General features: G+C 51.5%; 1 protein-coding gene across 8 annotated transcripts in view; it reads left to right on the top strand.

Moving 5' to 3' along the window:
- EIF4G1 (eukaryotic translation initiation factor 4 gamma 1) overlaps positions 1-22,219 on the top strand; it is a 158,111-nt gene that overhangs the window by 28,540 nt on the left and 107,352 nt on the right. For 4 of the 8 annotated variants that reach the window (XM_060242603.1, XM_060242602.1, XM_060242600.1 and 1 more), the window contains exons 2-3: positions 16,719-16,827; positions 17,002-17,091. In XM_060242603.1, coding sequence (XP_060098586.1) covers positions 16,753-16,827; positions 17,002-17,091 — 165 coding nt within the window. In that variant the 5' untranslated portion in view covers positions 16,719-16,752. Of the gene's footprint in view, positions 1-6,461; positions 6,484-16,718; positions 16,828-17,001; positions 17,092-17,505; positions 17,539-22,219 lie in introns of those variants that run through there. The other 4 variants (XM_060242599.1, XM_060242596.1, XM_060242597.1 and 1 more) reach the window with 2 other exon arrangements.

The following is a 22,219-nucleotide window of genomic DNA, read 5'->3' as shown; positions in this document are numbered from 1 at the left end:
ATATCATTCTCCTCTTCTCCATTTTATCCCCACAAATGCCCTGTGAGGTGGGTTAGGCTGAGTGTATGTGACTGCCGGAAGTGGGGATTCGAACTGGGGTATCTCAGATACTAATCTAACACTCTTTAACTGTTGCATCTCATCTCACTGACTCCCAGGAACGGAGTGTTTCATATCGTTTTGGTAATCCTTGCGGCAAACCCTGTAAGGTAGGATAGCAGTGTTCCCGGGCTGGGTAGAAATTGGGACATACTCTAGAAAGGGGTGGGTTTGGTGCATGAAGATGAAAGGAGGGGATGCCAGTCTAAACTGGATGGGGCGTTGCAGGCCAGTGAAGACCTTTGGTATCTGGGCCGGATAATGTGGTCTTAATCAGGTCCCCCCCCCCCCCATTGAGGTGTAACCGTCAACGAGTGGTCAAGGGACAAGATTGGCTGAGCGATCGGCACTCCCGATGAGTCAGCCCCAAAACCTGTTGGCCTAGGCTCACGAGTGAGAGAGGAATGTTGAATTCTTCCCCACAGATATTACACTTTTTAGGAACCTGCCCTGCCCAGGGCTGAGCGTTTTGGATGGAAGGGATGCACCTAGCTTCTACTAGCTCCCTCCACCAAAGCCAGTAATATCCTAGGGAGGGACGGTGGCTCAGTGGTAGAGCATCTGCTTGGTAAGCAGAACGTCCCAGGTTCAGTCCCCGGCATCTCCAACTAAAAGGGTCCTGGCAAATAGGTGTGAAAAACCTTAGTTGAGACCCTGAAGACCCACTGCCAGTCTGAGCAGACAAGACTGACTTTGATGGACCCAGAGTCTGATTCAGTAGAAGGCAGCTTCATATGTTTATAGGCAGAGAGCATTTGGGCTGGAAAGCGTTTATTGACTATTCACAGGGCAGGCAGAGAGGTGTGTCTTCTCTTCAGCGTGCCTCCTGTAAAGGTCCCTTGTCGGTTTCCATAATTCCCCGGGCGGTGCGCACGAATCGAGGCAGCAGCAGCAGCAAACGGCTTCGTCAGCTCCTTGTGGCTGCAGCTTTAAATCTCTCCGCCCACCCGCTTTCGCAGTCCTTAACCTTCCAGGTGTTTGTTTAATAAGGCTGGCCCAGCTAATCGATAGCACACTGGCAGTCTTCGAATGGCTGAAATCTCGTGCGTGCAAGGTGTGCGAATAGGACAGCAGCCAGCTTGGCTAGCTGTCAGAGAAGCAGCTGTTTGGGGTCCAGCACCTCCTTCCTCGCTAGACGTCGGACTCTCTAGACGGCAGAGAGCCAGTTTGGTTTGGTGTAGTGGTTGAGTGTGCGGACTCTTATCTGGGAGAACCGGGTTTGATTCCCCACTCCACTTGCAGCTGCTGGAATGGCCTTGGGTCAGCCATAGCTCTGGCAGAGGTTGTCCTTGAAAGGGCAGCTGCTGTGAGAGCCCTCTCAGCCCCACCTGCCTCACAGGGTGTCTGTTGTGGGGGGAGAAGACATAGGAGATTGTAAGCCGCTCTCAGTCTCTGATTCTGGGAGAAGGGTGGGGTATAGGTCTGCAATTCTCCTTCTTCGAGGAGACGGCACATTGGGCTCCGCTCCAGGAAAAGCTACTTGCATAGCTTCCCTTTGGGGCGTTCCTGTGTCTGCAGTGCCCTTGTGGATCCCCACCTACGTCTGGGTTGGTTCCAGCCAGCAACGGCATGGCCTTCTCAAGAAGCACATTTCTCCAGTGTGCTGAATTGGTGCCTTTGGGTCTCTTAGCTAACTACGTATTCCGTGTCCTGTGAACTGCTTGCGTCTTATCTCAGGGGTCTGGTTGCCTCTACCTCAGAAGTCCTCAGCCTTTTTGAGCCCGAGGGCACCTTTGGAATTATGGCACAGGGTGGGGTGTGGGCACCACGACAAAATGGCTGCCGCAGGACCACATAAGAGAAGCCATGTTGGATCAGGCCAATGGCCCATCCAGTCCAACACTGTGTCACACAGTGGCCAACCCCCCCCCCCAAGTGCCATCAAGAGGTCCACCAGTGGGGCTAGAAGACCTGCCAATGTACCCCGCCCCCCAGCACAAGAATACAGAGCATCACTGCCCCAGACAGAGAGTTCCAACTGATAGCCACTGATGGACCTCTGCTCCAGATGCTGATCCAGTCCTCCTCTTGAAGTTGTCTTTACATGTAGCTGCTACCACCTCTTGTGGCAGTGAATTCCATGTATTAATCACCTTTGGGGTGAAGAAGGACTTCCTTTTATCTGTTCTAACCCGACTGCTCAGCAATTTCATTGAATGGCCACGAGTTCTCGTATTGTGAGAAAGGGAGAAAAATGCTTCTTTCTTTACCTTCTTTATCCCGTGCATAATCTTGTAAACCGCAGAGGAGCCAGAGGGATGATTAGAGAGAGACGCTGGGAAAGAATGAAGGAAACACTGGTGCCAGCTGCCACCAAACCAACGCTATTTTAATCTGTATAGATAAATCAGATCTTTGGTGGCAAATTGGACGCTCTGCTGTACAGGAGCCCTCCTTGGCTCCACCCACTTTCTAAAAAAACTTGGCAGGCACCAAGAATGGGGTCAGCAGGCACCGTGGAGCCCGTGGGCACCTTGTCGGGGACCCCGTTTTATGCCTTTCAGTCTCCCGTTTGGGCTGTCAAAAATCCAAACCAACCCCGGACGGTCTGCCCCGTTCTTCCCTTTCCATGTTTCCAGTGGAATTACGATCCTCGCTTTGGAATTGTCTGAGTCAGTTTGAGGGCTGGTGTATTTCTGGGAGGAGAAGGAAGAGCCCGCTGTGGTGTTGCAGTGAGAACGTTAGACTAGGACAGGGGTGGCCAAACTCGTTTAATGTAAGAGCCACATAGAATAAACGTTAGATGTTTGAGAGAAGGCAGGAAGGCAAATAGGGAGAGAGGAGGGAGGGAGAGGTGGAAAGAAAGCAACTTTAACTTTAAATGCATTTATCTTTAAGTTAAGCCGGCTGGCTTGGCTTGGAGAAGTGATTTAAGAAGCCTTTTCCAAGCCAGCCAATGGGGCTATGAGGGCTCCAAGAGCCGCACAGTATGTGTGAAAGACAGTTTGGCCACCCCTCGACTAGGATGTGGGACCTACCCTCTTGCCCCTCTTCCTTCAGCCGTTGCCCAGAGCCGTGGCACCCTGCTTGCCGAGTCTCCGCCATTTTTGAGAGTCCCCACTCCCAATGTCCGTCCTCTTTTGGGCCCAGCCCAGGAATTCTCAGGAGCGCAGATTGTGGCTGCATGGTGGTCGGTTCCCTCTTTGGAAAAGCTGCCCTGATGAAACTGACGTGTTCTTCCCTTTGTGGGATTTGAAGGGTGGTGACGGTCCGTGGTAGAAAGGGCCATCGGACTGCGGCTGACTTCTGATGACCCCATAGGGCAGGGGTGTTGAACACTTTCGTTATGAGGGCTGGATCTGACCTAAATGAGGCCTTGTCAACCTGGGCCATGTGTGTAATAAAATGTAATGTTAGGTAGCAAAGAGATAAACGTTTAAAAAACTTAAAACATGATTAATACATCAACAGCGGTTGATCTTAATGGCGCTTTTTTTGTATCTCTCCCGTGGGATCCAGGGAACGGGGCAAAGGAAGCTCTGCCTCTTTCCTTCCTTCCCCAAGGGACCAGGAGGGGGAGGAGCCTCAGCCAATAGAAGGAAGAGAGGCTTGGCTCAATAGCTCCGCTGTGCAATTGAGAGAGCCCGGCAAAGCAAGCTCTGCTTTCCCCTCTTCCTCCCCAAGGGAGGAGCCTCAGCCAGTGGAGAAGATAAGAGGCTTTGCTCTGGAGCTTCGGTGCGATTGAGCAAGCCCGGCAAAGCAAGCTGTGATGCAGAAGGAAGCAAGAGAGAGGGAGAAGGAAGCAGATGACAGCCAGTTGCTCGGGGGCCTAATTCAGTCCCTGGGCCACATGTTTGACACTCCTGCCATAGGGTTTTCAAGGCAAGAGACATCTAGATGTCATTTGCCATTGGCTATCTCTGTGTAGCAACCTCAGGCTTCTTTGGGAGCAGGGTCTCCTATTCAAATACTACCAAGACCAACCTTGCTTAATTTCCGAGGCCTGATGAGATCGGGCTAGCCTGGGCCATCCAGGTCAGGGCAAAATTAACTATAGGATAATGCTAAATTATTTCCACTCCTTCATGCTGTCACCATAATAGTCCGTGTACTGTGCAGGTTTAACTTGGGTGCGAATCTCCACCGTTTTCTTTGCCACTAAATATCCTCATCTCCTGCATTGAAGCCCCATGGGCCTGGGGTTGCCATGAGCCAGTTGTAATTTGACAGCACACACAGTTATTGTTTAAGTATCCTCTTATGGGAGCCTGGCCAGAGAACACTAGGGAAGGGGTCAGCAGCTCTGGGTTGAGAAATTCCTTGGGAGATTTGGGAGGGAACCGGTGGGTGGCAGGGTTGGGGAGGGAGGGACCTCAGCAGGGTTCCGTACCACAAAGTCCTCCCTCCAGATTAGCCATTTTCTCCAGGGGAATTGACCTCTGTCATCTGGAGATAGATGGAATTCTCTGTCTGGGGCAAGTGATGCTCTGTATTCTTGGTGGTTGGGGGGCAACAGTGGGAGGGCTTCTAGTGTCTTGGCTCCACTGATGGACCTCCTGATGACACCTGGGGTTTTTGACCACTGTGTGACACAGAGTGTTGGACCGGATAGGCCGTTGGCCCGATCCAACATGGCTTCTCTTATGTTCTTATATGGAGCAGAGGTCCATCAGTGGCTGTTAGCCACAAAGTATTGTTGGAATTGTATGGGGGCAGTGATGCTTTGTATTCTTGGTGCTTGTGGGGAGCAACAGTGGGAGGGCTTCTAGTGTCCTGGCCCCACTGATGGACCTCCTGATGGAACTTGGATTTTTTGGCTACAGAGTGTTGGACTGGATGAGCCATTCGCCTGATCCAACATGTCTTCTCTTGCATTCTTATATGGAGCAGAGATCCACCCTTGGCTATTAGCCACAAGGTATAGATGGAATTCTCTGGGGCAGTGATGCTCAGTCTTCTTGGTGCTTGGGCGGGGCAATAGTGGGAGGGCTTCTGTAGTTCTGGCCCCACTGGCGGACCTCCTGTTGGTACCTGAGTTTTGGCCACTGCTTGACACAGAGTGTTGGACTGGATGGACCACTGGCCTGATCCAACATGGCTGCTCTTACACACTTATAGATGGAACACTCTGTCTGGGGCAGTGATGGTCTGTATTCTTGGTGCTTGGGGGGCAACAGTGGGAGGACTTCTGGAGTTCTGACTCCACTGTTGTACCTCCTGATGGCACCTGGATCTTTTTGGCCACTGTGTGACAGAGTGTTGGACTGGATGGGCCATTGGCCCGATCCAACATGGCTTCTGTTATGTTCTTAGAGATCAAGTCTAAAAGCAAGAGGTCTCCAGGCCCCGCCCAGGTGTTGGCAGCTCTAGGCCTGTCCCACAAATGCTTTGGTCCTTCAGGGCCGTTGAGCAATATATTGGAGAGAAAGTTGAGAAATCGCAGCAGCTGCGTATTACTGGTGTAACATTTGCAGGGAGCGTGATAAGTCGTGGGTGTTTTTTGCCTGGATCCACTGCTATTTCCAACTTTCCAGACCAGGAACTGAGGCTGTTGAGTGAGTTAGCTGGTGCCGTGTGGTCCCATCTGCAGTCGAGGAAGGGCTTGATCCCAAGATTCCCTGATTCCCCAGGATCCTGAATCGTTTTTGTTATCCACCTTTGAACCTTCCATCTCCTCCCCCCCCCCCCCCAGTGCCTTTGGACTTTGTTTTTTGCATTGCTGCAGCTGCGAAACACTTTTGCTGATTTTTCGTCCTTCTCGAACCCTCTCTTCCCAGTTACATCTGCTCTTGTTTGCAGGCAGTGTAGTTATTGGGGGGGGAAGCAGGAGCCCCTCTCCTCAGTTAGCCTCTTCTGGCTCTTGGGACAGGGCGAGGCAGGTCGGGAAGAGGAAGCTGCCTCTCGTGAGCGTCAGTGTCGAGTGCGGGCTCCCGCCACCCCATGTAGCACAGGTGGAGTGTCTGGTTCTTGGGCCCTGCTAAGAGGGGAGCGGCTTTGCTGGGCTGGGCCGGGAGCATGCCTGCCTGCCTGCCTCCCTCCTGCCCGGGCGAGTGACTCAGCTGCGTAGGCGTGGGATTTTCTCCGACCGGTTCGGGCAGTGAATGTGGGTGGGGTTTGGGGTGCTCCCTGATTCTCCTCTCTCTCTCTGTCTCTCCTCTCTCTCTGTCTCGGTGTCTCTGCAGTGCAGCAGTCTCTGCGATCTGATACCACCGGCAGCTCCCGGCACTCATGTTCCTGGCCTTCACTGGGTGGGGGTGGGGGACCGTCCCCTGCCTTGCCCATGTTTGGCAAGCCCGACCCTCCCTGCCGCGCACCAGCAAGTTTGCAGGCTGACCATTCTGTCCCCCCTCCCCCCCCCCCAAAAAAAATCATTTTTCTCAAAGTCCATCGGATGAAGAGCCTGGGCTGCTTTGCAAACCGGGCCTGGCCTTTTCCGACTTAGGGGTGAGTCCTTTTGGTTTCTGCACGAGCGCCGGGGAGAGCGGGCCGTGTCTTGGGTGGTATGTGGATAGGGGGTGCTCTTGTCTTAAAGAACCGGACTTGTCCTAATTGTGGTTTGGGGGTTTGGAGAGGTAGATTTCCAATCCCCCCCTTCTCCCTCCTGAGTGCTGCGTTATGGAGAAGGGAGACGGTGGCTGGGATTGGACCCGTGGGGGGTAGAAGACTCTCGGCCTGGGGAGGACGGAGCGTTTGCCTAGCAGTTGGCAGACAGTCTTTTTGGGGGCAAGGAAACCCGCCCCCGCTCCCCCAAGCCTCTGTTGGGAAGCGGAAGCATAATTCAGGAAATACCATTTACAGAGGCCGACCCACATGGGAAAACAGCCAGGGTAGTTCAGGTATTCTTGTACCCCCGCCCCTGCTAACCTTCCACTTCACCTGGGCCTCTCGGCTCCGGTTTTCTGAGTTTGACCCCCTTCTTCCCTATGCAAAGAAGAATTATTTTGCAGGCTTGTGGCTGCAGTTCTCAGTTTTCATTCCCAGAGTGGTTTTGGGGGAGGGGGACTCTCAGGAGCCTTGACCTCACAGTACCGAAGCCTTGAATGCTCTTCGTGTTTCCCCCCGGCTGCTTTGAGAGTCTCTGTGATGGTGCCCCACGCCATGGTCTGCGGGGGATGGTTGTGGGGGGGGAGAGAGAAACGTTGTTGTGGGATTACAGTTTGCGCCCCCTCAGAAGGCACCAGCGTGCTCAGCACTGGGTAGTGGTGACAGCGGACCGGTCTAGGAAAAACGGGGCTAACTAGGCAAGAGGGAAGCCCCTTTTGGTGGCGTTTCCGCGTTCTGCTGAGGGCCTACCCTGTGGCCTCCTGCCTTAAATCTGCATTCTGCAAAAAAAACCCACCCTAATCCACTTTTTGCATTACACGCTCTTCCTTCTCTCGCCCTCCCTCCCCAAGTCTCCCTAGCCTGAAACGCTGACGGCAGAGTGGGGCCCCGGGGTCAGGTTACAGCAGGGCTCAAGGCCTGTTTGGGTACTGGGGCCGAGGAGGGGCCGCTCCCCCATCACCTCTTCTCCTTGTCGTCTGGTTTGCGCCCCCTCCCCGTTTCTGTTTTGCTTTGAGCTCCAGGGGGGCACCGCCTCTGGTCTGGCCCGAAGGGTTCTATTCCCTAAAGATCTCTCCCCCCCCCCCAGTGTCTTGAATTGCTGTTTACTGCCTGGTGTCTTGGCACGAATTCCCTTGGCCTTTGCTCCACGCGGAGGGTGGGGGGCAGACTTTAGCTGGCTGCCCGGCCCTTGCCAGGCCGAGGCCTGTCGACTTTCAGGAGGCGTCTGCATTTCTTCGCCCGCTCTCCAGAACAATCTGAAGATGCATGTATGGGGGGGGGGGGAGAGAGAGCGCAAAACCCACGGGGGAGGCGGTTTCGTCCTCTAGAATGCGCCTCTCGGACAAGCGGCCCCTTTGTTCCCTCCCAACTCTCGCCTAGGTGAGCTTGACTCCCTTGCCTCAGAGTAAGGCCGGGGCGGCGTCCAGGCCAGAGCCGGCTGGCTGGGCTCCTCCTGCCCGCATATGCCAGGAAGCCAAGCCGGTCTGCTTCCTGCCTCACAGACATGGGAGGAGTTCCCCGTTTATTCCCTCGCCAGCCTCACATGCAGCGCTGGAGGGAACAGGACGGCGTGTTTTGTGAGAGCACGGGTAGACCGGTGGGGCAGAGTGGATTGGGAAAGGGTGTCAGGCTCGGAGGGCAGGTGGTTAGATTGGAGCCCTGGCTTAGTCCCTGGGAGAAGACAGGAAGCCGTCTGTCATCACCTGTAATACTTGCATGCCTTCTCATTTATGCTTTGGGAGAAAGAAGAAGCGGTTCTCTGCCCACTTATTTTAGGAATGTGCTGGCCCACAGCTTGCAAGAAGGGGAATAGGTTTAGGGGTCCGCTGAGAAACTTCTGCTGTGGCTTCATGCGGGGTGACGGAAGGGTTGCCAGCCTCCATGTGGGGCCTGGAGATCTCTCGTGTTTTTTTACAACTGATCTCCAGCTGCCAAAAATCAGCTCCCCTGGAGAAAATGGCTGCTTGGAAGGATGGACTCTAGGGCATTGTACCATGCTGAGGCCCATCAACTCCCCAAAACCCACCCTCTCCCAGATTTACCCCCAAAGTATCCAGGTATTTTCCAACACAGACCTGGCAACCTTAGGTGACTCGGGCACATATGAACATCCAAGCTGCTTTATATTGAATCACAGAGTTGGAAGGGTTGGACCAGGGTCAGTAGTGCAGCTCCCTGCACTATGCAGCAAATTCACAAATACCTTCCCCTCCACACACCCCCAGTGACCCCTGCTCCATGCCTAGATGATGGCAAACTCCCCCCTCCAGGATCCCTGACAAAACTGGGCTGGAGAAGAATTGCTGCCTGACCCCAATTTGCCTGGGCGTGTAAGAAAGGGCCACAAGAATTGAGAACTGATGTAACCCTTCCTGCCCTCCCTCTCACAATCTGCCTAAGTTCAGACTCTTGGTACACAGAGATCAGTATTGCCTACTCAGGCTGGCAGCAGCTCTCATGGGGACGGGGCCACCGGTGGAGGTCTTTCACATCGCCTCATCCTGCTTAGCTGGAGGTGGTGAGGATCGAACCAGGGACCTCCTGCATGCCAAGTGGCTGCTCTGCCACTGAGCCACTGCGTGGCGGCTACCAATGCCACTCCTTCCTGCCCGTCAGCCATCATGACCCAGACATATAAGAATGTAAGAGAAGCCGTGTTGGATCAGGCCAATGGCCAATCCAGTCCAACACTCTGTGTCACACAGTGGCCAAAAAAAAATCAGGTGCCATCAGGAGGTCCATCAGTGGGGCCAGGACACTAGAAGTCCTCCCGCTGTGCTCCCCCCCCCCCCCCCGCCCAAAGCACCAAGAACACAGAGCATCATTGCCCCAGAAAGAGAGTTCCAGCAATACACTGGAGAAGTGTGTGATATCTCTGTAACTATATCCCAGGTTCCTAAAGACCTTATCTAGATTCCCCTGGCCGAGATTAGGGGAAAATGGCTTTTTGGGGGAAATAATTGAAATGTTGGGAAATACCAGTGATGTGGGTTTTCTAGGGAAATGTTCCAGTTCAACTGTACATGAGTAAGTAATGTTAGGAAAACGTAATGTTAGCAAACGAAGACAAATCCCCCATGTACAAACATTGGGGTATGTTCATGCTCCATATCTCGCATAGGGTCACCATATGTAGGCCGTGAATCGCTGGCTCTTAACACACACACACACACACACACACACACACACCATGATTGGTTCACAGCACAGCAGCCCTGACGGCTTTTGATAAACAGGCTGCATTTATGTGTGGGGTGGAAAACTTTGCATGGGGATTTTACATGGAAAAATTTCCACCCCACATCACATTGAGGTCCATCAGTGGCTATTTGCCACAGGGTATAGGTGGAACTCTCTGTCTGGGGCAGTGATGCTCTGTATTCTTGGTGCTTGGGGGGCAACAGTGGGAGGGCTTCTAGTGTCCTGGCCTCACTGGTGGACCTCCTGATGGCACCTGTTTTTTTGGCCACTGTGTGACATAGTGTTGGACTGGATGGGCCACTGGCCTTATCCAACATGGCTTCTCTTACGTTCATTGGATAGGCGCTGAAATAAACAATCCTGAACTTCTTTTGCTGCTCTAGCACCATAAAATACATCTTTATGATTTCGATTCCCCCCTCCCCTATCCTTTGGTTATAGCCTCATTTCTCACGGAGATTATAAAGTATATAAAACAATTCAATCAGAGCACAAAGACATCCAATAGACAATGCAGTAGGTCTAGGATTACATAAGCAGAAAACAATTCTTAACATATAATTTGTAGCACAGTATACCGTACTTATAATAGATCTTGGTATGTAAAGTTGTACTGTTCCACCTTTTGTGAAGTCTAGAAGTAGAAATGCCTTGGTTTTCTACAAGCGGAATTGCCGATATAGTCACTACAACTCATACAAAATAAATGGCAAACTGCTTAACCCAGTATTTTAGTGGTTGCCATCTGAGAGGCAGAACAAAATGGGAAAGACCTGTGTTGCGGTAACCAAAAAGAAAGTATCATATGGACAGAAATAGTCAAGATAAGATGAGCAGACTGTTTGGACACAGTGTTAAATTTTAACATGGAAAACGCTGAACTTTTTATACACCTGGTAGCATATTAATGGCAAACAAAACTAGTCCCATATAAGCAATAAATATATCCTTGGAAATGCTGTGTGTCTGCATTATCCACAGAAGTTACATTATTCAATATTGTAGGTTGTCTGCAATAAAACGTTTCCTTAAAAGCATTCCACTTATTCCAGAAGGAGATATAGCACATTTTTGTTGTTCTTTCCCCCCCTGCCCCTCCCCCCCGGTCAGAAACCAGTTTTTCATATATGAACATATGAAGCTGCCTTATACTGAATCTGACTCTCAGTCCATCAAAGTCAGTATTGTCTACTCAGACTGGCAGCGGCTCTCCAGGGTCTCCAGCTGAGGTTTTTCACGCCTACTTGCCTGGACCCTTTTGAGTTGGAGATGCCGTGGATTGAACCTGGGACCTCCTGCTTACCAAACAGATGCTCTACCGCTGAACCGCCCTCCCTCCCCAAAAAACACATTAGTGTTGATGACATATGAACATACGAAGCTGCCTTATCCTGAATCAGACCCTCAGTCCATCAAAGTCAGTCTTGTCTACTCAGAATGGCAGCAGCTCTCCAGGGTCTCCAGCTGAGGTTTTTCACGCCTACTTGCCTAGACCCTTTTGAGTTGGAGATGCCGGGGATTGAACTTGAGACCTCCTGCTAACTAAGCAGCTGCTCTACCACTAAACCACTCTCCCTCCCTCCCCAAATTTTCAACTGGATTTTTTTGAGAGGAGGAAGCCCTTGGGAGTGGCACTGTTTTTGTGTGTCCCCCCCCCCCCCTGCTTTGCATTTTCTCCCCAAGTGACCTGGGAGGAAACTGGATCCTCCCCCCCCCCCCCCCCGGACTTTTTCAGTTTTTGTAATTGGAAACATTGAAAGTTCAGAGGAACGTTAAAAGAGAAACATTTCTATGGTCTCTCTTCTCTTTTGAGAATGCTTAAGGGACGAGTTCTAAAAAGCTGTGTTTTACGGAAGACGGTCTACATACAGCATGAGACGATGACTCTCGTATGTGCTGTGCAGCATTTCCAAGGACTTGTTTGTTGCTGAAGTATGACTAATTTCTGTCCACAATTGGTGAGACACGCAGGGCATATGATGGTGATACACTGCGGAAGAGGCCAAGAGTTTTCAGCATTTAGCCGAAGTCAGTGTCCGAATCCACTGACGATCCTTAATAGCATGACTTTTATCTGTATATAGAAACGGGTTTCTTGATTCAAACAATTTTATTAGTAACATATGGTAATAAATTTCAATTTCTTACATCATTAATAATTACTTTTTTTAATCTATCCCATATATTAATTTCTACCTACCCCTCCCCCTGTTACTTGACCCCTACCAGTGTTATATACTTAAAATCTTGTGTTTTAACCAATTTATTGATAGCATATGGTTACAGAACTTAATTTCCCTTCGTTGCTTCAATACTAACCCATATGACTTTTCAATCCCCCCTCCCTCCAATATAGACTTCCCCGGGGTTATAGATTCTAATTCAATACTAAAGATACATCTGACTAATCAAAATTCATTATATAAATATTTCCCCCCCCTTCTTGCTTCTTCGTTTCCCCCCCCCCCATTATTACTAAAAAATTGTCCAATGTCTTATATACTTAAAATCTTAATATTAAAGGTACCCTTAATTAATAGGAACCAAAAGTAATATCCTCCTCCCCCTTGTACTTAGTCATTATCAAAAATTGTCCAACATCCTTTTATTTTCCACTCTTTTTCTACATATCTCCTGAACTTTTCCCACTCCATGTTAAATACTTCTAAATCATAGTCTCTTAAGGTTCTTAAGAACCTTAATAGAAACGGGTTTCTTAAAGCTGCTTTTTAAGCTAGAGTTCATTATTTGTGTTGTCAGTGCTTATTGTTTTCTTACGAGACGGATGGCGAAATCTGAGAGAGAGAGAACCTTAGGTTTAAAAATGTGTAGCGATTTACAACTCCATCTTTCCCTTTCTGCCCTGACCTAGCCCGATCTCTTCAGAACATCTTAGAACAGGGGTGGCCAAACTTGCTTAATGTAAGAGTCATTGAACAACAACAGTATTCTATAGAATAAACGTTAGATGTTTGAGAGCCGCAAGACATGAATGTCAGATGTTTGAGAGCCGCAAGACAGGAAGGAAAGTAGGTAGATGGAAAGAAAGAAGATATTGGATTAATATCCTGCCCTAAACTCTGAATCTCAAAGTCTCAGAGCGGTCACAGTCTCCTTTACCGCCCCCCCCCCCCCCCCATTACAGACACCCTGTGAGGTGAGTGGGGCTGAGAGAGCTCTTACAGCAGCTGCCCTTTCAAGGACAACTCCTATCAGAGCTATGGCTGACTTGAGGCCATTCCAGCAGCTGTAAGTGGAGGAGTGAGGAATCATACCTGGTTCTCCCGGACAAGAATCCGTGCGCTTTAACCACTACACCAAACTGGCTCTCCCAGATAGGTGAGAGAGGAAAGAGGGGAGAGAGAGGTGAAAAGGAAGCAGCTTTTAACTTTATACGCATTCACCAAAACTCTGGCTGGCTTGGAGAAGTGATTTAAAGAGACACATGCCTTCTCTAAGCAGTCCCACGGGACGGTGGGGGGCTTTGAGAGTCACACAGTATGTGTGAAAGGGCCACACGTGGCTCCCGAGTCATAGTTTGGCTACCCCTGCCTTCGAAGCTAAGATGGGTCAGCCCTGGTTAGCACTTATATGGGAGACTCCCAAGGAAGTTCCGGAATGCCACGCAGAGTCAGGTAATGGCAAACCCCCTCTGTTTGTCTTTTGCCTTAGAAATCCCGCAGGCCTCTGATGAAGCTAAGCAGGTTTCCTCCTTGTTAGTACTTGGGTGGGAGACCACCAGCGTTGCTGTGCAGAGGCAGACAATGGCAGACCACCTCTGAACCTCTCTTGCCTTCAAAGCCCCTTAAAGGATTGCCATAAAACAAAGCAGCAGACAAGTGGCACCTTTAAGACCAACTAAGTTTTATTCAGCACGTTAGCTTTCGTATGCTCTTAAGCAGACTTCGTCAGACAAAGCGGAATGGCAAGCTATCTTTAAATATAGAGAAAGTGGTCAGGGAGTTGGTATGAAGAGTCATGGGAATGCTTTTAGCAGATTAAAAGAATCCCAAATTGGGGTCTGTGTTTGTTTGTTTAGTATAGTTAACTGGGCTATAATAGCAGTGGAGAGTGATAAAAAGCAGACATGTCCTAGGTCTGAAGTGCCATAAATCTGGGTGTCCTAGGTCTGAAGTGCCATAAATCTGGGTGTCATTCTGGCTTCTTAGGGTTTAGACGGAGGGCATTAGTATTTTGTCTGAGAGCCAGTTTGGTGTAGTGGTTAAGTGTGCGGACTCTTATCTGGGAGAACTGGGTTTGATTCCCCACTCCTCCACTTGCACCTGCTGGAATGGCCTTGGGTCAGCCATAGCTCTGGCAGAGGTTGTCCTTGAAAGGGCAGCTGCTGTGAGAGCCCTCTCCAGCCCCACCCACCTCACAGGGTGTCTGTTGTGGGGGAGGAAGGTAAAGGAGATTGTGAGCCACTCTGAGACTCTTCAGAGTGGAGGGCGGGATATAAATCCAATATTTTCATCTTCCTCACGGTGTCTGTTGTGGGGGAGGAAGGTAAAGGAGATTGTGAGCCGCTCTGAGACTCTTTGGAGTGGAGGGCGGGATATAAATCCAATATCTTCATCTACCTCACAGGGTGTCTGTTGTGTGGGGGGAAGGGAAAGGAGATTGTGAGCCGCTCTGAGACTCTTCGGAGTGGAGGGCGGGATATAAATCCAATATCTTCATCTACCTCACAGGGTGTCTGTTGTGTGGGGGGGAGGTAAAGGAGATTGTGAGCCGCTCTGAGACTCTTCGGAGTGGAGGGCGGGATATAAATCCAATATCTTCATCTACCTCACAGGGTGTCTGTTGTGGGGGCAGAAGGGAAAGGAGATTGTGAGCCGCTCTGAGACTCTTCGGAGTGGAGGGCGGGATATAAATCCAATATCTTCTTCATCTTCTTCTTCTGCTTAAGAGCATACGAAAGCTTACGTTCTGAATAAAACTTAGTTGGTCTTAAAGGTGTCTACTGCTTTGTTCTGTTGCTTCAGACCAACATGGCTGCCCCCTTGGACCTATCTACAAGGGTTGCCATAAGTTCGCTTAAAAATGATGGCACCATTACACACACTTTTCCTTCCCTTTTCAGCACTTTGGCAATTCAGTTCAAACAAAACTTTGGGCTATTGTAAATACATCCGATTGTACTGCTCTGTATGCCCACCGAATCAGGACGATCCCGTTTATAAAGCAAAAGAAAGCTAGACTTGATGAGGCAGGAAATATTACGTGTTGCATCTTTCCCCCCAATTTTCTCTGCCCCTTGGATTTTCCATGGCTTTCCAACTTTTGGAAATCGTACATTTCTAGTGCCGTGTGTAGAGAGGTATAGGATGCAGGAACATTCAAGAAAGGCCTGTAGTGGAGCGCCTGTCTGAGAACGAGTAAGTCAGTCTGGATGTGGGCTGGGCAGTGCCGTTGGGGTAGCAGAGATGTGGTTAACTCGGATGGCGATCACCCATATGACCTGCCTGGGTCACACCTTCAGGCGTTACTGCTGGTCCCCTGCTCTATCCCAATGGCTTTGGTTATGGCAGTGCCATCTGTGCCCAGGAGGACATTCAACGTGACTTGGTGCGGATGATGGACGTGACCGCCCAACCGTTTTTCAGAGGGTAGCCATGTTGGTCTACAGTAGAACCGCTAGATCCGGGGTGGCCAAACTTGCTTAATGCAAGAGCCACACAGACGAAACATCAGATATTTAAGAGCTGCAAGGCAGGCAGGCAGGCAGATAGATGGGGGAAGGAGGGAGAGAGGTAGAAAGCAAGCAACTTTTAACGTTACATGCATTCTCCAAGCCAGCTGATGGGGTGGCGAGGGCTTTGAGAACCGCACAATACGTGTGAAAGAGCCCTGAGCCACAGTTTGGCCACCCCTGCACTAAATTTGAGTCCAGTAGCACCTTAGAACCCTGACCTGGATAGCCCATGGAAACCCAATCAGCTTCAAGAGGGGAATGGATAAGCATATGGAGCAGAGGTCCATCAGTGGCTATTAGCCACAGCTTATTGTTGGAACTCTCTGTCTGGGGCAGTGATGCTTTGTAAGCTTGTGTTTGGGGGGGGCGGGGCACAGTGGAAGAGCTTCTAGCCCAACTGGTGGACCTCTTGATGGTACTTGGGGGTTTTTGGCCACTGTGTGACACAGAGTGTTGGACTGGATGGGCCATTGGTCTGATCCAACATGGCTTCTCTTATGTTCTTATGTGACCCAGAGTGTTGGACTGGATGGGCCATTGGCCTGATCCAACATGGCTTCTCTTATGTTCTTATGTGACCCAGAGTGTTGGACTGGATGGGCCACTGGCCTGATCCAACAGGGCTTCTCTTATGTTCTTATGTGACCCAGAGTGTTGGACTGGATGGGCCATTGGTCTGATCCAACATGGCTTCTCTTATGTTCTTATGTGACCCAGAGTGTTGGACTGGAGGGGCCATTGGCCTGATCCAACATGGCTTCTCTTATGTCAGATCTTGGAAGCTAAGCACGGTCAACCCTGGCTAGCATTTGCATGGGATACCTCCAAGGAAGCCCAGGGTTGCTATGCAGAGGCAGAAAACTGTAAACCACCTCTGAACATCCCTTTCTTTGAAAGCTCCGTAGGGTCTCCATAAATCAGCTGTAAAGCGACTTAGCGACAAACGAGATGTTGGGGTTTCAGAGGGTTGCTGTGTTTCAGCAGTAGAACCAGCTAGATCCGAGTCTGGTAACACCTTGGGGAACCAACACGATGTTTTGTTAATAAACTTGCAAGAGTCAGATGCAAGTCAGATGTTGTTATGTGGTTTTCCCCTCCCGACCCCCTGCCGGGTCTGGTTTGGGTCCGGGGTTTCTTTGAAGGAGATTTGGAATACTTCCCCCCTCAATTGTTACCTTGTGCCCGCTTCCTTCCGCTCATCCGGTCTGACGATTCCTCTCTCCCTCTTCCGTCCCGACAGATAGCAAGGGGATCCTTATGCAGCACCACGTGAAATGAACAAAACTCCACAGCCCTCAGGAGGAACCCCATCAGCCCCGCACCCCTCCCCTTCTCCTGGACTTCCACAGGTGAGGACTCCAAACACCCCGCCCTGGACCGTCTCACCTCCATGCCCGAGGCCGTCGGCGAGCGATCCTCTCTCGTCCCTAACCTGCTGCTGGGATTGCAGTTTGGGCGGTTTGGGGCTGCCGCCGAAGCTGTTAACTCCTTTCTCATCTCTTCTCTCCCCTCCTCCCCCACAGCAATCAGCATTTCCTCCTGGACAGCCGGCATCTGTGGTTTTTAACCCAGCGCAAGCTACCCAAATGAATACGCCTTCCCAACCTCGACAGGTAAGGGGGGGGTTGGGTTGGGGCCTCCTGCCTGCTTGTTCTCGAGCCATGAGGCTCCCTGAGTTGATAGCCAGGGACTCCTCTGATGTGCCGCCAAACCGGTTCCTCCGGGGCTCGCGGGGCCGGAGGAGCTCTATGGGCTGACTCGGTCTGCAGGCGCCGCTGACTCAGGAATGCACCTGCGGCGCGTGCCGGGCGGGGAACATCGTTTTGGGGCGAGCACGACGGAGCCAGACACGAAGGCAGAGAGACGTGCCGGATGTAATCCCGTCCTCCGTTTCTGTCCTAGTTTGAGAGAGGGCAGGGCAAAGAGGGAGACGTCTGCTTGGGGGGTCGGGGGTCAGAAGGGGGGCCCACCACTGTCAGTGATGCTGTGCTCTTCTTTTCCTCTCCCTTCACTCTTTCCTGTCTTAGTTTGCAGCAGGGCCTCGTGCTATACATCAGCAGGTACTAACGTCCCCTCCCCTCCCCCTCCCTGCATGCTGGTGTGCGATCCGGGGGAGGGAGCAGGGGGGGCAGGCACAGAGGGGTTTTGCTCGGACGCTGCAGGGAAACTGGCTGAAGGAGGCAGAGGCTCGTCCCGGCCAGCAAGGTAGGGGGGAACGGGACAGACGGTCTGGCGGATCCGCAGAGAGTCTGAGCTGCGCCGCTGTCCCTTTCCAAAGGTGGCTGCTGGGGCAAACTTTCATCTCTTATACTCGGGAACAACGAGAGCGGACCTATCTGGCAGGGTCATTGTAAAGGTTTCCCGAAATAATGTTACAGGAAGCCCTTTGGACGCTCCGAAGCGAACTGTAAAAGCCGAGAAATATTCGGGAGGGGAATCTTGTTGTAGATTCCCACACCTTTTGAGGAAGGGGTCCCACACCTTTTGAGGAAGGGAGTGAATCCATGTGGAAAGGAGGCTAAATGGGCCAGGATTAGCGGACCTGTTGAGACGAGGAGGGGGGCGGAGGGCTGGATCTGGGTTAGGGGCAGTTTGACTGCAGTGTCCTTTGCACCGCCCTCTCCCCATCCCATGTGACTTGCATGCTGGATTCAGGATGGCCGCTTCTCTCTCTCTCTCTCTCTCTTTCTCTCATCCTCCTCGAGCGTTGCTGCTTCTGCCTGTATTGCCTTTCCTCGTCCTAACCCAGCCATCTTCGCTTTCCCTTCCGTGTCTCCCTCGCCTCCGAAACGAACCTCCGGCTCCCAGCGTTTGGTCCCGGTGCCATTTCAGAGCGTCGGCCAATCTCTCCGCTGCCACCGGCACAGCAAGCCCCTTGCGCGTTGCTCTTTGGAGAGGGCAGACTGTTGTCCTTGGTGTCTGTTATCACAGGAAGCAGTTTCTCGCTCTTCTGCCCCACGTTTTCCTGGCACTCTCTTGGTTTAGGGTGGCATCTGCGTCTTTGCTGTGCCAGGCTGTTTATGAAGAGCGATTGGGAGGTTGGCGTGGCCAGAACTGGAAGGGAGTGGGCTCGGGGGTGATTGTAGTCTGGGTCCCCAAAGCATCAGTTGGGGTTCTCCTTGCTGAGATTCGGCTCACTCCTTGCTGAGATTCGGCTAACGGCTTGCTTAGGTTCGGCTAATTCCACCGTGCAGCTAGATTGCTTCCCTTTGATCCTGCTTAGGAGGTGCCTTGTAAAACACTTAATGTGTCTTCATAGTTCCAGATGAATTTGGAAAAGGATAAGACTTCCTTCCTGTGTTAAGTTGAGCTCTCATTCCATATGTCCCTTCAGCCCCCTCCCTTCCTCGAAATCGTATTAATAGAGTGGACCGGCGCTAAGCCCTGGATTGCATCTTTCCTTTTCTTCAATCAGGATGGCCACCCCACCACACCACCCTGAGTCAAAGCTCCTGGCGCGTGAATCACCCCCTTGGTGCGTGGGGTGAGGCGCCGGCGGGTGTGCAAGAAATAAGCCTAGACGCCTTGGCCTCCCTTGTGCCTGTTCGGCTGATCCAGCAACCCTTCCGCTGAACCGGATACTAGGTCTTGAGTTCAAATCGCGCCTGTTCCACAAGCTCGCCTGATAGCCTTGGGCCAAACCGCTGCCCCTCAGGCTCGGTCCCCCCCCATCCCCTATGAAATCAGGGTGAAAATACTAGAGTAAATGGAGGCAGCGTGCGAAAACTGGCCTCAGAACGGCTGTTGAGCATGTCTGCCTCGCAGGGTGGTTTGTGCAAACTGCAGAGAGCTCTGCTCAGTCCTTGCAGGAACGTTTGGGATAAGAATATAGCCTAATTTACAGAGCAGCGAGTATAGCGCAGACAGGCCGGAGATTACCAGAGCTCAGAAGCAAAAGCGGGCTCGGCCTTGGTTAATATGTGAATGGAAGCCCACCAAGGAAGATGGGCACACCGCCTCTGTTCATCCCTGGCTTTGAAAACCCTACGGGGTTGCCAGAAGTCCTCTCCGGCTTGATAGCATACGATTGTTATGTATCTTCTGGGCCATCGTAGAGGTTGCGGAGCTCTTGCGCGGTTCTTTCGGCTCTTGAAAGCCTGCTGGAAATGCGATGCGTCTCCATTGCTTGCCATCACTCCGGGATTCTGCGGTTCCTTACGGAGCTGCTGCATCCACACGTGACGGCCGTAGAACAAAGCAGCGCCTTTAAGACCAGCAAAGGTTTATTCAGGACGTACGCTTGCGTGTGCATGCACTCTTCATCAGACGATGAAATGGGGTACTGCGAGCGGAGTCACGTATAGCTGGTGGGCAGTGGTTAAGCATGCAAAAGTGGAGAGCCAGTTTGGTGTAGCGGTTAAGTGTGCGGACTCTTATCTGGGAGAACCGGGTTTGATTCCCCACTCCTCCACTTGCAGCTGCTGGAATGGCTTTGGCTTAGCCAGAGCTATCGCAGGAGTTGTCCTTGAAAGGGCAGCTGCTATGAGAGCCCTCTCCAGCCCCACCCACCTCACAGGATGCCTGTTGAGGGGGAAGATACAGGAGATTGTAAGCATCTCCAATTCAGAGAGAAGGGCGGGGTATAAATCGTCATGTCTTCTATATGTAAGTGCTCACTGTACCCCATTTCATCGTCCGATGAAGTGTGCTTTTAGCATATGAAAGCTTACATTCTGAATAAAACTTTACTGGTCTTGAAGGTGCTACTGGACCCCAACTTTATTCTGTTGCTTCTGACCAACACGGCTGCTCACTTGGATATACATAACAGCCCTGTTACATGGCCTGCCCACCTGGATATACGTAACAGCATTGTGGAGCAAAGAGTACCCAATGGGCACAACCAGGTACACCTTGCCATGCTGGCACAGAGCGAGAAACCACATGGCCCTTTGAGTGCTCGTCCCTTTAGGTGCACGCTCCAGCACTGGCTGCGGATGATTAATTTGCGCCGGTGAGACCCTGCCACATCCACAGTGGCCACTGACCACTCCTGGTCGGTTCAGGAAGCAGCAATTGGCCACCGGGAGCAGTTGGGCTCCTAATTGCTTTAGCTTCGTTCCCAGCTCCTGAGGGCGGGGCCTGAGCTTAGAAGCTTAAGTGCCTTTCTCAGTTCCTTTCTGCTGTGGTGTTTGGGGACCCGAGGGTGGCCTCTCTTTGAGGGTCTGCTTAAGAATTTGGGCTTGCGAGCAGTGCTCCCTCTAGGCTGTGGAGTTTTGTGTGCAAAACCTCTACTTCACGAGCTGCTGGCATTAGATTTGTGTGAGCGAGCAATTTGGCTACTGCATAGATTAGGTTATCCTGGGGGGCATCCTTCCTGTGTGAAGACAAAAAAATGTGTTGAGCCAGAGGCTAAAAAGCTGGGAGCCAGCTCACACTAACGCAGCAGAGAGGAAACACGGCTTGCAAGTGCATTGGCTAGGATATTTGCTCTTTCAAATGAGGGGGGGGGGGCACAGAAGCGGCTTACTCCTGGAAAGAACTGTTGTGTAGAAAATGATGATGATACTGGATTTATATCCCGCCCTCCACTCCGAATCTCAGTCCCAGAGCAGCTCACAATTTCCTCCTTTATCTTCCTCCCCCACAGCAGACACCCTGTGAGGTGGCTGGGGCTGAGAGGGCTCTCACAGCAGCTGCCCTTTCAAGGACAACTTTTGCCAAAGCTATGGCTGACCCAAGGCCATTCCAGCAGCTTTAAGTGGAGGAGTGGGGAATCAAACCCGGTTCTCCCAGATAAGAGTCCACACACTTAGCCACTACACCAAACTGGCTCTGCCAGAGCTACGGCTGACCCAAGGCCATTCCAGCAGCTGCAAGGGGAGGAGTGGGGAATCAAACCCGGTTCTCTCAGATAAGAGTCCACACACTTAACCACTACACCAAACTTGCTCTGCCAGAGCTACGGCTGACCCAAGGCCATTCCAGCAGCGGCAAGGGGAGGAGTGGGGAATCAAACCCGGTTCTCTCAGATAAGAGTCCACACACTTAACAACTACACCAAACTGGCTCTGCCAGAGCTATGGCTGACCCAAGGCCATTCCAGCAGCGGCAAGGGGAGGAGTGGGGAATCAAACCCGGTTCTCTCAGATAAGAGTCCACACACTTAACCACTACATCAAACTGGCTCTGCCAGAGCTATGGCTGACCCAAGGCCATTCCAGCAGCTGCAAGGGGAGGAGTGGGGAATCAAACCCGGTTCTCTCAGATAAGAGTCCACAACTTAACCACTACACCAAGCTGGCTCTGTAGGTTCAGGCTTTGAAGACTTTAATTTCCCAAGGACTGGGGGTGCTCCAGCCCAAAACGAGGAAGGACTTTTCTGCTTTTATTGGAGAATGAAAATAAGCTTACCTAAAAAAAAAAAATCAATTGCACATGGAGAAAAGCCAGTCTCTCCCACTGTGTATTTACAGTGCCTGTTTCTGTCCCTGCCCGCACTTGGATTGCCTTGTCCAGCTCAATCTCGGAAGTAAAACGGGGCTGACTCTGGTTAGTCCTTGGAGACCGCCAAGGAAGTCCAAGGTTGCTACGCAGAGGCAGGCAAAGGCAAAGCACCTCTGAACATCTTTTGCCTTGAGAACCCCATGATGGGTCATTGTACGTTGGCTGCAACTTGATAGTACATTCCACACCCTGCCCTTGGTGGCGCAGGCTAACCCGATCTTGCCATATCTCAGAAGCGACGATGCTCTGAGAGACCTTTGGCTAGTGAAGGGCGGGGTATAAATCCAATCTCTT

The sequence above is a fragment of the Heteronotia binoei genome, chromosome 6, assembly GCF_032191835.1.
Source record: "Heteronotia binoei isolate CCM8104 ecotype False Entrance Well chromosome 6, APGP_CSIRO_Hbin_v1, whole genome shotgun sequence".
Lineage (NCBI taxonomy): Eukaryota > Metazoa > Chordata > Lepidosauria > Squamata > Gekkonidae > Heteronotia > Heteronotia binoei.
The sequence above is the reverse complement of the archived record's forward strand: the minus strand, read 5'-3'. Positions and strand labels throughout refer to the sequence as shown.